Raw genomic sequence first — 16,465 nt, forward strand, 5'->3', positions numbered from 1 at the left:
CTGATCTTCAATACTCTGGAAAGCCAGGAGTGGTGGCAAGTGCTTGTGTCTTGGTGCTGGGTGAAGGGTGTACTCAGAGAGACAGGGGGATTCTGGCTTCTCGATGGCCAGCCAATTTCAGTCTGAGACAGACAGACAGACAGACAATCAGATGATAGATAGATAGATAGATAGATAGATAGATAGATAGATAGATAGATAGATAGATAGATAGATAGATAAACAAATAAAGTGGATGACTGGCAAGATGACTTATCAGGTGAGGATGCTGGCTGCCCAGTTATGCCCTGAGCTTGATCCCTAAGACCCACAACAGCTTCTACAAGTTGTTCTCTGACATATTCTCTCTCTCTCTCTCTCTCTCTCTCTCTCTCTCTCTCTCTCTCTCTCACACACACACACACACACACACACACACACACACACACAGAGAGAAATAAATAGATAAATAGATTCAAAGAAAAGATAAAGTAGAGTAACTGAGGAAGACATCTAAACATCAACATCTGGTTTCCACATGCCAGAGCACACCCACATATACCTACATACACACACACACACACACACAAACACACACAGAGAGAAATAAATAGATAAATAGATTCAAAGAAAAGATAAAGTAGAGTAACTGAGGAAGACATCTAAACATCAACATCTGGTTTCCACATGCCAGAGCACACCCACATATACCTACACACACACACACACACACACGAAAATATCTATGTCAGCATGCTGGGTTGGTAGCTCAGTTGGTAGAACACTTGCCTAGCATTCAGGAAGCCCTGGCTTCAACCTCCAGCACCATATAAATGGAGCAAGGGATCACACACAAAGCAATTAGTTGTTAGCGACAGGAGGATCAGAAGTTCAAGATTATCTTTGGCTATATGGTGAGTTTGAGGCCACCCTTTGACACACGCAACCTGCAACCCACGCAACCCGCAACCCATCTCAAAGAAGACAATGCAAAACAATATCTAGTTCAGCTGTTTCCTCAGCCTCGCTTCCTGTCTCCTTCCACTAGCTGTCACCCTTCTTATAGCACTTGGCTGTGGGGAAAGCTCTGTACCCAGTCGGGGGAGCACTGCAAAGTCCTGGGGGGAGGAAGCTAATGCTGATGGACTGGCTGAGCGAAGGACCTTGGGGAGCATGGAGTAAGCTAAATGAGTGTGATGCGGTGCCTGGTGCTCTTGACCTGCCATGTGCTCGGTTTTCCTCCCTTGCCAAGTGTCAAACTTGGGTTGAATGGCTGTCAAACTTCCTCTGAGGCACCAACTCTTTTCTTTCTCCATAGAGGGAGGGGGTCAGTTAGGTGAGACGCTAGGTCTTCTACTTATGTAGTCCAGGAAGGCTTCAACCTCAATATCTTCCTCCTTCAACTTCCTGAGCGCTGCTCTACCTAGCTGAAGAAGGTGGGAGTCCAGAGTGACTGGTCACTGAATGGTGGGGGACACACTTCAGATTCAAGCATGGGAACAGTGCCTTTCATCTGCCTGTCGGATCCCATCTCCCACCTGAGGCTGTTCCCAGGAACAGGAAAGGTGGAGAAGGCCACAGAGCTAAAAGTCTGAGCGTGTGGGGAGCGAGCACAACTGTTCAACTCCAGCACTGGCCTCCAACTGCACCACTCCCATGGGAGGTCTCTGTGCTCCCCACATGTAGACAAATGGGGTCCTCACTCCCACATGGATCAGAAGAGTGAACAAAGCCAAGGGAGGTGGGAACCATGTGACCTTGAAATTGGACGCCACCTCTGCTTTCTTCATGCGTATAATGAGACCGATAATAGAACCTGCTATAGTCAGTAGGCTCTCTGGTTTAAATGCGAGGATTTAAACTTCTTGGGTAATGTCAGGGATCAAAGCCAGGACCCGAGAACTCAAAGTTGAAATGAAATAATATAAAAACTCTCAGCACACAGTAAGTGTCACTGAGGTCCCAAGATCAGTCTGCAGGTGCATGGGTAAGTTTGCTTTAAGCAAGAGGATTCTCACAGCGGATCGAGACAGTGGAATAGAGAAAGCCCATGACTGCCCCAGCTAGTCTTCGAAAGGGCCCTGGGTATTAATCATAATGTCCCTGCTTGGTTCCCACTGCCTCAGCCAGTGTTGCAGGGTGAGATAACAGTAACCAAGTGGGCACCGTCCTCCGGGCACAGGTATTTTCCTGCCCAGTTACCTCAGTGAGCTTCCTTGTCTCCAACAACAGGAAAGAAGGGCTCAGAAAGGTGGGGTGATCTGCTGAGCACCGAATGGCTCCTCTGGATTGCCACAGCCAAAGATGGGGTGCACTCTCTCTGTCTCTCTCTGTCTCTGCCTGCCTGCCTGCCTACCTGCCTGCCTGCCTCTCTCTCTCTCTCTCTCTCTCTCTCTCTCTCTCTCTGTCTCTCTCTGTCTCTGTCTCTCTCTGTCTCTCTCTCTCTCTTTCTCTGTGTGTATAGGGGGTGTGGGCATGTGTGCATACATGCGTGTATGCACGTGCACATGTATGTGTTTTCAAGTGTAGGTTGATTTTGGATGCCCTCCTCAATCACTCTCCTTGCTTTTTGAGACAGGGCCTCTCTAGAGCTCAGCAGCTTGGCTAGCCTGGCTGTCCGGGGGATGCCCTATTTCTGCCCCTCCAGCATTGAGATTGCAGCTGTTCACTGCAGACCGGGTTTTTAGGAGGGCTCTATGGGGATCCAGGCTTGAGTCCTCCGGCTTGCATGGCAGGCACTTTCCTTCATCCCCAGGATGGTTCTCTTTCATCTTAAGACAGAGGTCCTGCCTCTGTCTTAGCCACCACTTCCTCCTCTGATCACACCAAGTGTGTTCCCACAGCTGTCATGGAGACCCACAGATCTCCTTGGGAGCCCTCAAGGAGCCAACTCCTTTGGGTTCTGTGGGAGGACTAGGAGGGCCATGGCAGGGCCACTCACCTCATCTCTTCTCTTGGCCTTTTCCAAAAAAGACTTATAGATGCTCCAACTTTTTTCTTCATTAAAGAAAAATATTGTAATCTACTATGTATCTCTGCTTAGTCCCAAACCTGCTTATTAAAAAAACTCCTTCTGGGAAGCAGGAGCATAAGCGGTAGATTCCCCGTGGAATGATCGCTGCTATGCGATTCTGAAGGCTGGAAAATAGAATTAGATTCCCGTTCCTAATTCTGCCCTCAGTGTCTCTTGGCCCTGCATTAATAAGGAAGATGGAAGACGGTCTCATCCAGAGCCCTGAGCCACATCTCCCTGCAGCCCCTCATTTCCTCAGCCTTTGATTAGATTTTTAATCTTCTCTGCCCTTGAACTTCTCCTGACGGCCCCACCTTCCTCCCCTGGCCTGGAGGGTGGAGACAGAAGTCGCAGCAATGTGACTTCTCTGAGCAGAACATTATGCTGTGGCTGAAGAGTCCCTGAGGCTGTGACCAGGCATTCTCTAGTCTTCGAGGCCCTGGACCTCCTTTAGTCACGGCCCTGCCCCTCTGCTCAAGGACGTAGGGACCTCTGTTCCAGAGGTCTCCATTCCTACAGGCTGGGCCCACACTAAAGCTGGGGTTGTATTACGAATCTGGGGAGGGGGAGGGTGCAGGACAGAGAGGAAAGCCCCTGCCTGAGTCAGAGGACTTGAAGAAGAGTCCTAGCTCTGCTGCAGCATGACCTGAAGAACCCTAAAACCCCAGCACTGTTTTCTCTACTCCTGCGTGACTGAGGAGAGGAGGGAATGGCATGATTCTAATGGAGAGAGTACTGAGCTGGGGGCAGCAGTACCCAGCCAAGTACTCAGTGCTGAGTAGACCTGAGCCACAGATTTCCCCAGGACCCATAATAGTTGGAGTAGAGAAATGGGGCTCAGTTTATAAGCAAGAAGGATTATGGCTCAGACACAAGTAGGGACTTCCTGAACAGTGGGTGAGACATTGTTAACTAACACTGAGGTAGACTTCAAGGAAACTTTTGCCTCCAGATATTATGGACGGCTTTCTGCTATGCCATTTAAAATCCCTGCTGTGTAAGTCTTGTTAGAGTGGCCTTGTGGCAATCAATTCCCAGGATGAGGCAGGGATGGGGAGGAGCTTGATTCTGTTGCATCACTCATGATGCTGGGTACCACATACAGAGGGCAGAAATAAAGCCTACTCCATCAAACAGCAGCATCCTGTGGGCTCCTGGACTGGCATCTCTGTGAGGCTCGTGGGAGACATCTCGGAAGGTCTGTGCTATAAGCTACACTCTGAGTTGCCACAAGGGGAAAGAAGATGAAGGCTTATCCTCTATTCATCCATTTGCTTTTTGCCACAGGACTCTTTGTCCATCAATATTCACATCAAAGCCATGCTGCTCAAGAGAGCTTTCTGGGGTGTTTGGTCCCGGCACTCACTAGTCAGTGACCACTAGCTACACGTGGCTATCAAACACCTGAAATGAAGCTAGTGGAGCTAGAGGGAGTAAATGTTTATTTTTAATGTAATCTTATTTTATTGTTTTTTTTTTAAACGGAGTCTCTCTCTGTAGCCTACAAAGGCTTCAATCAACAATCCTCCTGCCTCAGCTTCTCAGGTGCTCACGTTGCATATGTGCACCATCACACCCAGCGCTGAGATTTTAATTTTGTTTAATTTAGATTTTAAATTTAAATAGTCATAAGCAACCTGGGACTATTGCATGGGCCAGCTTATATCCAGAGGAACCCAGTTTGACAAATACAGGGGTATTGCTGACAGTACATTGAACTACCTTCCAGGGAACCTGGATATATGCCTCAACTCTACCACTTAATCGCTGTGGGACTCTAGGTAAGGGGAGAGATCCTCTGGAGCTGTTTCCTCTTCTGTACTGAAGGGGTCTGACCTTCAAGGTCCCTCAATGAACATAGGACCCATGTCTGCACTCCCTTACCTGCCAGCCATGGGTCTGGATTTTCTTCCTCAGCCTCTTTCCATCGTCTACCAATACCCATTCTTAACGGAACCAGCCCCTCCCTAGACACAGAACCAGTCCCTCTGCTTTCCATTCTTCTCCCTCAGTCTGTACCTCTCTTGGAAATGGGAGTTACCATGCCTTCCATACCCCTGGGTGGTTGTAATAATTATGGTTAGATAAAAAATAGTTAGATAAAGCATAGAAGGCCAAAGCTCGGTGAGTATGTTTCCTGGGTAGCTCCAAGTAAAGGTAAGCTGGAGGATAAATACAGAAGAACACACGTGGAGGCAGTCAAGTGTGGAGGTCTGCTGCCGGGGTGGGGGGGAGGGGTGGCTCCGACCTGTCATGCAGTTTTGCTTTTAGATATTACTTGGATTCTAGGATGGAGGGAGCCTTGCTCAGAGCAGTTCTGAGAAGCTGAAGACAGAGCTTCTGGCAGAAGAGAGCACACATCCATGAGCACAGCTATGGTGACCTGCAGGCTCAGAACAAGCTACACAGCTCACCTGTGCTGGTGACATGCTAGCCACCAGGACACAGCAGTGGCCGGTATCTGACTGACAATGAGCGGGGATACAGATGCCACCTGGGATATGTGGGCGCATATGTTACTGGCTCGAATTAGCTAGATCTCATAAACACTGAATTTATGTCTCACAATGTGGAGAGACACACACACACACAAAATCTATCTCCAAACCTGTGTTTGCAGAAAGAAAAAAGAAAATGCTTTATCAGGAATTGACCTTGGACCTTGTTCCATCAGCAAAACCTGCTCTCTGGAGGAAGATACTCTTCAGCTCATCAAGCACAAACACATTCAATTTTGTATCCCCCCAACCCCCTCCCCAGGCCTCTTTGTATCTCCTTAACAATGAGGCTAAAAATGTGGGAATTGAGTTTGCAGGTACAAAAAGACTTGGCAGTTGCCCAATCTCCCTGCAACCTAATTCCGTGCCCAGGTAGTACAGGCAAAGGGTGCTTATGGGCACTGTTTCTCTTACACATAGAGAGAGAAAGAGAGAGAGAGAGAGACAGAGAGAGAGAGAGAGAGAGAGAGAGAGAGAGAGAGAGAGAGAGAGAGAGAGAGAGAGAATTGTACCTGCTTTTTGTCAGATCAGAATCCTAGGGACACCCCCAACACTTCCTCGCTTGTTGAAAGCCCAGGAGCCCACAGCCTAGTAGAAGAGAACGAAACCATTGTGTCTGGGCATGCCGCTAGCCTGGGAATACGTACATTCTGCTTTGGCACAGATGAGGCAGGCGGTGGTGCAGTTGAAGAAGTTCAGGATCCCAGCCACAGCCACGCTGATGTCCGTGTTGCTGGGGTGAAGGTTCAGGGTGGTGAATCTCTGCAGCTGGAACCTGACAAACTCCTCTGGGGCCACTTTGAAATGAGGGACCTGGCAGGAGGAACGAAAAAAGAGAAAGAAAAAAATGGCAGCAAGGAGGATCCAGAGGGAGTGGGAGAGGAAAAGCAGGATGGGTGGTAACCCAGGCTGTGGCTCAGCATGCCTTCTTTCACGTAACACCTTTGACACATACCACAGGAAAAGAATTCTGCAGGACCTGGGCTCCAAGTCCATGGGAGTGCGGTGAGGTAACACCTTTGGGAAGACCCATTACGAGCCACCCTTTGGCTAACCTCTGCGGTGTAAGAGTCCAATTGCTGTCTGAAGGCACAGTCCGTACAGCTTATTATCTGTGGTTAATCAATTGGAGCAGAGACAGCAAGAAGAGGCAAACCGTTCCTTATAGGTTAGAGAAGAGGCCTTCAGTCCAACCCTATATAGCCTGTGTACAATGGATCCCAATAAGCTTTCTGGGTAATTCTAGGGGTAGAAGGCCAATAGGAAAGAACCTGAGGAGCATTCAGAGACTCTAAATGGAGCCAGACGGACAAATGCCTGTCCTGGATTCATCAGAGCAATGCTGGCTTCCTACCGCATGCACCAGCGATGTTTCTGGAAGGTGCTGCCTTCCCTCTCTTTGCTGGGAAAGAGATATTAAGAGGCATCAGTGGCAGCTTTATTGACAGCTTAGGCTATTTGGTAGGTAATAGGAAAGTTAAATCGTAATAACCTGCCATCCACCTTGATTTTATTCAGACACTCTTATCCCTGGTACTCAGAGCTGCAAGAGCTGAAGCCGAGCGTGAGTTTGTACCAATGCAAAAGCAAGTGAGATTGGAAGTAGACAGCAGGAAGACTTTCCTGACGATGAGGGGATTGGCTCCTAGAATGGATTAGTCAGACACGATTACGGACGTTTCCTCTGCCTGGCTTTGCTCAGAGGCTGTGCTCCAGGGGTCTGGGAGAATGCTGGAATAGTCTCTGTAGGATTCTGCCACCTTATCCTTTTATGATTTAGGGAGAAGCCTGCCAGAAACCAGAGCCCTTTAGAAATTGAGACGGGAGGAGAGCAAAGAGCTAGGAAAACCGGAAAAGAAAATGACTGAATTCAACTGGGCTTAGCCCCTGAACCATGGACAGGGCACAACCATAGTTTTGGTTTTGGCTTTTTGTTTTTCCACCAGGGATTGCCCAATGCAGAATTGACAAACACCTGGTGGTGCATTTGAAGGATGCTCTTGAGATCAGAGCTGACCCTGTGCATTTCGTGGGTGTCTTTCCTCCTGCTTGCATTTTGTATCCCACACAATGGCAATTGATCTAAAACGAGTAACACTACACCTTGAAGGCAAGAGAGGTGACAGATGAGCCGGATGAAGGGCAAAGCCCTTCAGGTGGCCTGGCTGATTCAGATACAGACATTGGGGTCTGTGACTTGAATCCTCCCTGGGTGACAGTCAGCCTGCTGGGTTCCACCAGCAGTTAGCCAAAAAAAGCTCCATCCATTAGTTTCCCCATGGTGAGGAGCCCTTGGAGATTGCAGGCTGCAAGGAATTCACAACTTCCAGCTCTGGATTGGGGGTAGGAGCATCCTTCAGGAAGGAGAAAGATGCATGGTTTTTGGATTCTACAGATTGGCTTGTGTTTGGGTTCTACAGTGTGGTTTGGGGGCAAACCATTAAACCTGGCTAAGTTTCATCCAAACAGAGATGACCTCAGTTGCTTATGAGAATTCAGGAAGAGAGAATGGGATTCTGTGTCCAAAGAACAAAACAGCCCCAAACCCCCACCCCCAGTTAGTGCCTGGACAATGCCTAGGCCTCCCGGCTTCTCTCTACTCCAATTGCAGAAATTTCCAGAAGCTCCTTTAGCCACACAAAGGAGAGGGTAGAAAGGTCTCCCAAAGATGGGGCAAGTAGTGAATCATTAGCAACTGGGAGGCTGCTGGGGAGGCAGGCTCTGTGGCCTGGGCAGGGGTAGCTAGGCCTCACCCTTCTGGTTTGTTCTCTCTCCTGGAGAAAAATCAACCCATGATTGGTTCATGATTGCAAATTTATCCCAAGAAGTCAGCACAGTGGGGCTGAGGGGAGAGCAGGAGGCAGGAAGCAGCCAGCCATGGGGGTCTCGGAAATATTAGCAGTATTTAAAGGGCTGGGATCCACAGCAAGGACCCCAGGGCTTTTCCCAGGGAGCCAGGCCTCATAAAATATTAACCAAAATGCATAATCTGAGTGGCAGGCAAGGTCGCTCAGGAAGGAATATGACCAGACGAAGGCGGGGTAACTGCCTGGGTGCTCTCTGGGCAGTGACTCCAGGTTGGATGGGCGGGGGATGCTGCAAATTAGTGGCTCCCATGACCTCTGTCCTGAAAGGCCACACAGTATGGAGGGACTTGCACGCCAATGTGACACAGCTCCAGCTCCAAGGCAGGGCCATTCTGGAGTGGGGACTGGGAGAAGATAGCCAAGGGAGGCAGATAGAGTGTGGTGGGGAATGAGGGAGAGAAGACAAAGGAAAAGGAGTCTGTCCATGAAAGAACGTGGGAGTCAAATGTTGGCAGCCTCGCTGGGTGAAGAGCAGAGCCAAGGCTTGAGTTACAACCTGCCACGTAACACACTTGACTGTTACCTGAAGCACAGCGAGGAGGATTTAGATTAAACATCAGCTCCTGGCTGAGCCTGTGAAATGCTGCAGGGATTGTGGCAGGACAGAAGTAGCTTTGTGGTCTGAGCTGGCCTAAGACGCATCTTCCAGGATATCTGAGTGGGGGGAAGGAGGTTCTAGGGGTCTGGGAGAAGCGAATTCAGCCTCAGACAGGTATGGCTATGGCCATAAGATACTTGAACGTAAGTAACAATTCTGAGAGGAGCCAGAGAACCAGGGCCTACTCACAAAGTCCTGATGGCAGGATTAAGAGGTCAGTTCTAGGAAGCACGGGTAGGTAGAAGCCTGTCTGTGACTCCCCACTTTGCCAGGGTGGTTGCTGTGGGGAGAATGTGGGGATGGTAGGCTTTCTCTGAAAGGGTGCCCAACTCTTTCCCAGATCCAGATGCTTCTACTACAAAATGGGCTGCAGAGTCAAGCCTCAGGTCTCTAACATAGGTGGGAGATGGTGCTGTCTTCCCACGTTCCTCTGTGAGACCGAACTTCATCTAATTCCAACAAACAGGTCCAGAAAGCCTTTGGGCCACAGAGAGGCTGGGAGTCGGGAGTGGTGGTGGGGGTTTTGCCCACTGTCTTCTGGGGATGTAGTTTCAGGAGAAAGTCCCACAAAGATGCCTACAATAGACAGAGTCTCTAAAGTCCAAGTTGCTAGGAAACCTGTCTTCCAGCATGCTTTTCTCCTATGAACTGGAGCCGGATTGAATGGCCTCTACACTTTGGGCCCAAAGGCTCCAGTCAGAGGTCACACCTGTGGACCAACATCACGCTTGGAAGAGCAAATGCAGGAACCAGTGAATAGGGAAAACGAAATAAAATCTCTTTTCTCATGCACTCAGAAAGCAGAGGCTTTTACATTTTATTCTCACGATAAAATGGAGCAGTGGCTTCCTCCCCCAAGGCATCCTTCCCCAGAATCCTAGCGAACAGACCATCAATAAGCTGCCTGTATCTACAAGAGTGCAGAGCTCAGACCTCTGCCCCCTTCACCTCATGCCAAACCTGCAGGCCCCCCCTCCCCCATCTCTCTGCATAACAGAAAGGCCACTGAAGGCACTGTCCCGCCATGAGACCCTAATACACCAAAATTCTCTGGGAAATCCTGTGGGCAAGCATCCCTCCATCTCTCCATCACTTGGAAAAGGAAAACGTTCCACCGGTGGCCACTCTGTCACATGTGCGTCAATGTGTTAATAGCGTGGCCTCCTTGGGCCCTTCCTGCACTCGGAGGTCCAGCTGGCAGGCTGCGCCAGCCCCACACTCACCTCCTTCTCGCCACAGATGTTGCTGATGATAGAGCTGGAGGCCGGGCTCGACGATGGTCCCAGGACAGCCACCACTCCCTTGGGGAGGATCTGACACACTGCAGCCAGGGTAGGAGCAGGATTGGGAAAGAAAACATGGAATTCAGATGATGCAGCTAAACTCTGTCCCGACTAAGTCCTTAGATCATTACCCATTCCCCTCAACGTCTGCCCATGCTCTAACTGGGCCCCTTTCCACCCCTTTCAAACCCAAGTCTCTCCTTCTCTCCCTGGCCTGCTAGACCTCGGACAGTTTTATTGGTGTTTATGGATAGTATTAAATGAGGAAATGGCCCAGGTTATGACAACATACGGCCCCAGCCAACAGGGGGTATAAATTGTCTGGGCCATCACCGAAGGACAGAGGTAATGGAGAACCCAAGGTGCCCCCCACACTCTCTGTCTGGTCTGCACAGGGCTGGGGGAAGCAGCTGCTGCAATTCAAGGTCCAGGTGGTACCAGAGTGGCACCCACATTCAATCTCTTAACACCTCAGATGCAAAGACAGCGGAGGAGGAAGAAAAGCAGACAGGGAGGGGGCAGAGGTGGCCGAGAGATGCCAGTAGAGAGGTAAAGGCAGACAGTGGAAGTCAAAGAGGGCAGGTGAGAGAGAGAGAAGAGAGAGCACAAGGTGGAGGGAGTGTCGCCTTCCAGGGCCCCTCTTGTTGCCTAGCCCCAGAGCTGGCTCACTCCTCTGCGGCCTGGGGGTCTTGACCTTGCTTTCCTTCATTTGGGAAGGTACCCTTCCCTCCTGGGCTGTAGACACCCACCTTTCAAGGGTTACTTGGACATCTTCCTTCCCCAGACCTGCTCGGTTCCCACATTCCTAGTCTATACCTCTCCTTGTAAAATCTTTGTCCAGTTTGGTGTGGCACAGGGTTCTCCTTTCCTCTCACTGAATTTCTCCATGTTCTTCATGAATGTGCATGCATAAAGATGTCCTTGTGTGTGCATGCATGTGTGTGTGTGTGTGTGTGTGTGTGTGTGTGTGTGTGTGTGTGTGTGTGTGTGTGTGTGTGTGTGTGTGTGTAATGTGGAGACCAGAGGTCACTGTTTGGTGTCTTCCTCTGTTGCCCGCCACCTTAATTTCTATGACAGGGTTTCTCCTTGACCCTGGATCTTGCTAAGTTGGCTAGTTTGGAAGGCTGGACAGTGAACCCTGAGGATCCACCCATCTTTGTCCCAGCACTGAAGCTACAGGTGCATATCACTAGACCCAGCTTTGATGTGGGTGCTGGGCATTCACACTCAGGTCCTCACGCTTGTGCAGCAAGCACTTGACCTGTTAAGCCATCTCCCTAGACTCACTCTCTCACTAGACTGCAAACCCTTCCAGGCAGGCCATCTCTATAGGCACCTTGATGTCTAGCACTGTGTTTTCTAGATAGGATCTCAGATTGCATTCATGATTGACTGCCGAATGATGGGACATGTGGTCAGAAGAGGAAGGGAGAATTAAGATTACAGAATGCTAGAGACTGGGGAGAGGAGGAGAGGAGGGAAGGAGGGAACAGAAAGAGTCTGAGTTCATTCTCTGCACACATCAGTGACGTCAGAGCCCAGACGCCATCCTCAGGCTGCATGCAGCGGTCTCCACTGCATAATTTGACACTGTACCCCAAACTGAAAACCCAGGGTCACATATATTTTCCTTTTATTCATGATGAACTCACTTCCCAGAAACTGCACATGAGGGAAGAATGCATGCTGGTCGTGGAGGAAGCTGACAAGCCACACCTAAAGCCTGGCACTCCTTCCTGTGGAAAGACTCCTAGCCAGAAGCCAAAACAGCCATGGAATCAACTGCACGGGGCACAGGTAGCAGGAGAGGTCTCCAGGGTTCAAATCACTGAGTTGTGGGTGTGCTGTATGCACTTTTGATCTGCTGGACCCTCTTTTTTTATCTGTGGCCTCCGGAATCCCAGAGCTGCAGAAGACTCAACAGTACTGAAAGCACCCATCCCCCAGGGTATACAGCCTGATGGCCAGGACTGACCTAGGAAGAGCAGAGCGAGCAGCATGCAAGCCTCTCCATGCCTGACTGTGGAGATCCCCTGCTTGCTGGATGCTTTCCATGTCATCCCAGCAAGATGGTCTTTGGAAGGCATCCACCCTCCTGATGCTGTGACACATTAGGTTACAAAGCCAGTCAAGGTCAGAGTCAGCTTTGGGCTTCAAGCGCCTGGCCCCATTCACTGTACAATCTGGTTCTCTACAGCCAGACCCGCTCCTAGTTCTCTCGCCCGCAACTATAGTGGCCTCATGCTTATCGAGGGCTCTCTCTGAACCCACCTTGTTCGAATGCATCGGCTTTTTGCCAAGGTCATCCCCACCTGTCACTGGTCCTCACCCAACTCTCTTTCCCAACATTGAATCATGCTGCTCTTTAATATTTCCTAACACTGCTGCTGCTTCTCATATAGTTCTGAGAGTCTCTTCCTTGGCTAATGACTCCTTCTTCCTTATCTGCTTAATCCAGGTTTTACCTATGTCTTCCTCTGTCTGGAAAAACTTATTCTTGCTGCCTTTGCCCAGAAGAACCTACCAATTGCTTAGGTCAATTACAAAATCAAGTTCTAATCACTGACTCACCTTAGCCATGGTGTCTACCCTCTGGAACCTCCTATTCAACATGACAGAGTTCTGCAAGTATAAGCGTGGACTCTGTTGTCAAACTGCCTACACCTGAGAGGCTGTCAGATTCCCTGTAGCTGGATTTACATATGGTTGTGAGCCGTCTAGCAGGCAAGCCAGGAATCGAACTCAGGTCCTCTGCAAGAGCAGCAAGGGCTCTGACCTGCCGAGTCATCACCCCAGACCCCAAAATGTATTGATTTTTAAAGTTAGCCGCCAAGTGATAAACCCGGTATTGTGTCATTGTCAGACACACACATTGTTGTGCTTTGTTCCTGCTCATGCCTCTTCTCACACTGTGCTCCTCCACCTCCCTCTAGCATCTCCTGCTGATCCCCTTCCTCCCCAGAGGAGGATTCATTTTATTTCCACTTTACAGGTGAGGAAATGGAGGATTAGTGTGTGCATAACTTATTCAATGTCACGTAGGTAACACATGGCTGACCTGATCTTGACCTTAGAGGTCCACTGACACAAAGCTCATGTTCTTAACCACTGTGGTTCACTTCCCTTAGCTCCTGAAGTTACTCTTGATTCTTCCACACCTTTTCTCTAACTGTACGCACTCACTGGGACTAGGCTCTGCCCATCTGACCTGACTTCCAAAGGGGTCTTTCTCCAGGACACCCCATTTCCAATCTTTTCTTCACACTGTGGTGTCAATTATAATCATAAAACATTGATCTGTTGTTCTGGTCTGTCTTACGTAATCCTGGCACCCTCCAGCCCTTATAGTAACACACCAAAGCATCATATCCTAGCCATACCACAGCCTTTTTGTCTCTTCTCATGGGTAACTGGAAATAACCATCAGGGGACAGTTATGAAGAGTGGGTCATATGCCCAAATTATTTACATATTTAAAAATGTATATGAACAGCTAATAATAGTATTAAAATTATTTATGCAATAATATTAGGAGAATTAAGTAGGATATAAAATTATATGTGCATCTACATGAACCCCAAGCTAAGCGAATACTGGGGCTAGTTATGCACTGAGGAATGATCCGAGGAAGACATGATTAGTGCCAACATTTACCGGGAGATAATTATGGCCTGTTCAGAGCACGTCTTAGGAACGGATTTATGTAATTCCGAAGCAACCTGCTGAAACAGGTACAACGACCGCATCTTCACTTTACAGACATAAAAACAAAGGCAGAAAAATGAAGGAATAGAATACAGATTGGACAGGTCGACCCCTAGCCCCAGCACCATCTCCTAAACCACAGCCTTCCACAGAGAACGGCAATTAACTGGAATGTTCGATGACACCGCCTGGCCGTGGGAATGTTCTGTGATTTTCTTCCTTTTTGATTTCTTCGCTCTCTGTAATGAGCATGTATTCTTTTTATAATATGTTGTAAGGAATGTGATAAAAAAAAAATCTCCCGATGACAAGTAAAACTTAAGAGGTCTGATCTGCCTGTCACCCTGCCTTCGCAGCCCCGCCACCACCCCTGCCTCCTCCCACTACCCCCACCCCTTCTCCCACTCTGAGCCTGTCTCTGCCTTCCTCCTCCAGGCTCCTGAGCAGTTGGTTCTACCTAAACCAGGTGTTTCCAACCTGACCAGCTGCCTATGTTCTGCGGGAAAGAGTCAGGAGTGTGAAGGGGTGTGTGTGTATGCGTGTGTGTGTTGTTCATTTTTCTCTGTAAACCTAGTTGAAATGTAACATTTCCTTTGCTTTCAATGCATATAACAAAGCACAGTATATTTGCAGTACATATGCCTTTGTCACCAAGAGAAATCACTGATATTTTCATATCACATTACGAGTGTCATTTATATTCATGACTAGTTCAGCCTTGTTCTAGTGGTTAGACCCAATGCTGGGCTTGGCTATGAATACGTTAATAAATCACAGATATTAATACGTCACTATTAAAATATTTTAGCTGCTTTTCTATATAATTGGTTTCCATGGTCAGCTATTTTATCCAATTTAAAACACTTCTCCAAGGCAGGGTTCTTTAGCATTCTCTGCCTGCCATGGTCTAGACTCTCCCTTGTTCTTCTGCCCAGGAAACTCATATTGATCCTGTAGCACCCAGTTCAGATCATGCCCCAGGCAAGAAAGCATCATTGGGTCCTGCATCTGACCCAGCTGCCTGCAGAAACAGGGCAATTCCCTTGTTCTCTAAATGCCTAGCCAGCTTATGCCCCAAGCATACTCATAATGGTTCTCAGCAGAGGGATGTTTTTCTAAAGATAAATTCTTATAGAAGGTCACAATCCCAAATTTGGATGCGTTTTGTCAAAATAGATGGTAAAATCTCCTCTAAGTAGACAGATGTGCGGCTATTTACCAGCTAAGCAGCCCTAATCCAAAAATCCTAAATCCTAAATCAGAAACTTTCTGAGCACTGGCGTGATGCTCAAAACACTTGAGATACGGGGTTTCTGCCTTTTGATTAATAAGAATTCTCACCTGCTAATGTCTGTGCAAACAGTTCAAATCCCCACCTCCACCCTCGCCAGGAAGCACGTCAGGTACCAAGCATTTCACTTAAGGGATATTCAACCTGCGCAATATGTGACTGTAAAAATACATTTGTCTGCACATGGGTCATGACTGGACACATTCTCTAGTGTCTGGCTTGTGTACCCTGCGTACTTCCTACAGTCTCAAAAGTTCTGACTTCTAAACCTATTGGTCCCCAGGAGTTTGGGGTCCTGGGCATGACTTTCTGAGTTCCCCACGCCCACATCCATTTGTCCATTGGCTCTCTGGCTCCTATACTTTTGAGGATGGGGGGCATCTTTTCAGCCCTGACAAAAGAGGAATTGCTTACCACACACTTGCTCACTTGAACTGAGGTGATCCAAGAGGAGTTCAGAGAAATGGAACAGTCCTCCTCTCAAGCAGTATGGCCTGAGGAGTTCCTGAGACAGACAGAGCTCTTATTCCTTATGAAGGATGCCCAGCTCAGTATTAATGGGAAACATTCACAAAAGGCCTCATCTCTAGAACTTCTGGGTACAGATCCACAGGCTAAAGCCACCAGAGTGAGGTAACCGAGAAAAGGGTAGGAGGAACATCAACGAAGGGAAACAGACAGCCCTCACTCTGCTGCCAGGGGAGTAGGACTGAGGAGACAGACAAACAGGAGTGACCCTGCTGTGACAATTGCATTCAGTTTTCCAGCCAGCAGAGGACTCCGGAATTGTTAGAGCAGCTAAGAGAACAAAAGACCATGATGCGGAGTCACAAGCCCATGGAAGAACTTCTCTGTGGCTGCCAAACCCATCTGGGAAGCTGGGCCCATAGCAGACAGGAGCAGTGCAGGATGGAAGGGTTGGCCGTGAGGCATATAGTCCATAGGGGTCAATCCAGGTGCTACTGAACACAGGTCCTTGTCCCTGGCCAGGTAGCTTTAGATGAGCCACTCTCAGCTACTCTCAGGTGCTAAGCATCCCAGTTTCACAGGGCTGGGGGAGCCACGGTGCAGAAAAATCTGGGGACGACTCAATTCTTGGCACAAACTCACTTCAAGGTGAATGTGGAGAGCAGAGGTGTCTCCTTGTTCCTGTACACACAACACTCTGGGAACACATCAAGAGGCCCCGCCTGTCCTGCAATCAGACAGCAGCTGCCTCTGTTTACTCTGA

The 16,465-nt window shown here is 48.8% G+C and overlaps 1 protein-coding gene across 1 annotated transcript in view; it reads right to left on the reverse strand.

Moving 5' to 3' along the window:
- The window catches only part of Grik4 (glutamate ionotropic receptor kainate type subunit 4), a 288,631-nt gene that overhangs the window by 145,555 nt on the left and 126,611 nt on the right, over positions 1-16,465 (reverse strand). The window contains exons 3-4 of the mRNA XM_038322435.1: positions 10,179-10,276; positions 6,138-6,303 (exon numbers count right to left, since the gene is read on the reverse strand). Coding sequence (XP_038178363.1) covers positions 6,138-6,303; positions 10,179-10,276 — 264 coding nt within the window. The remainder of the gene's footprint in view (positions 1-6,137; positions 6,304-10,178; positions 10,277-16,465) is intronic.

Source organism: Arvicola amphibius, chromosome 3 (genome assembly GCF_903992535.2).
Source record: "Arvicola amphibius chromosome 3, mArvAmp1.2, whole genome shotgun sequence".
Classification (NCBI taxonomy): domain Eukaryota; kingdom Metazoa; phylum Chordata; class Mammalia; order Rodentia; family Cricetidae; genus Arvicola; species Arvicola amphibius.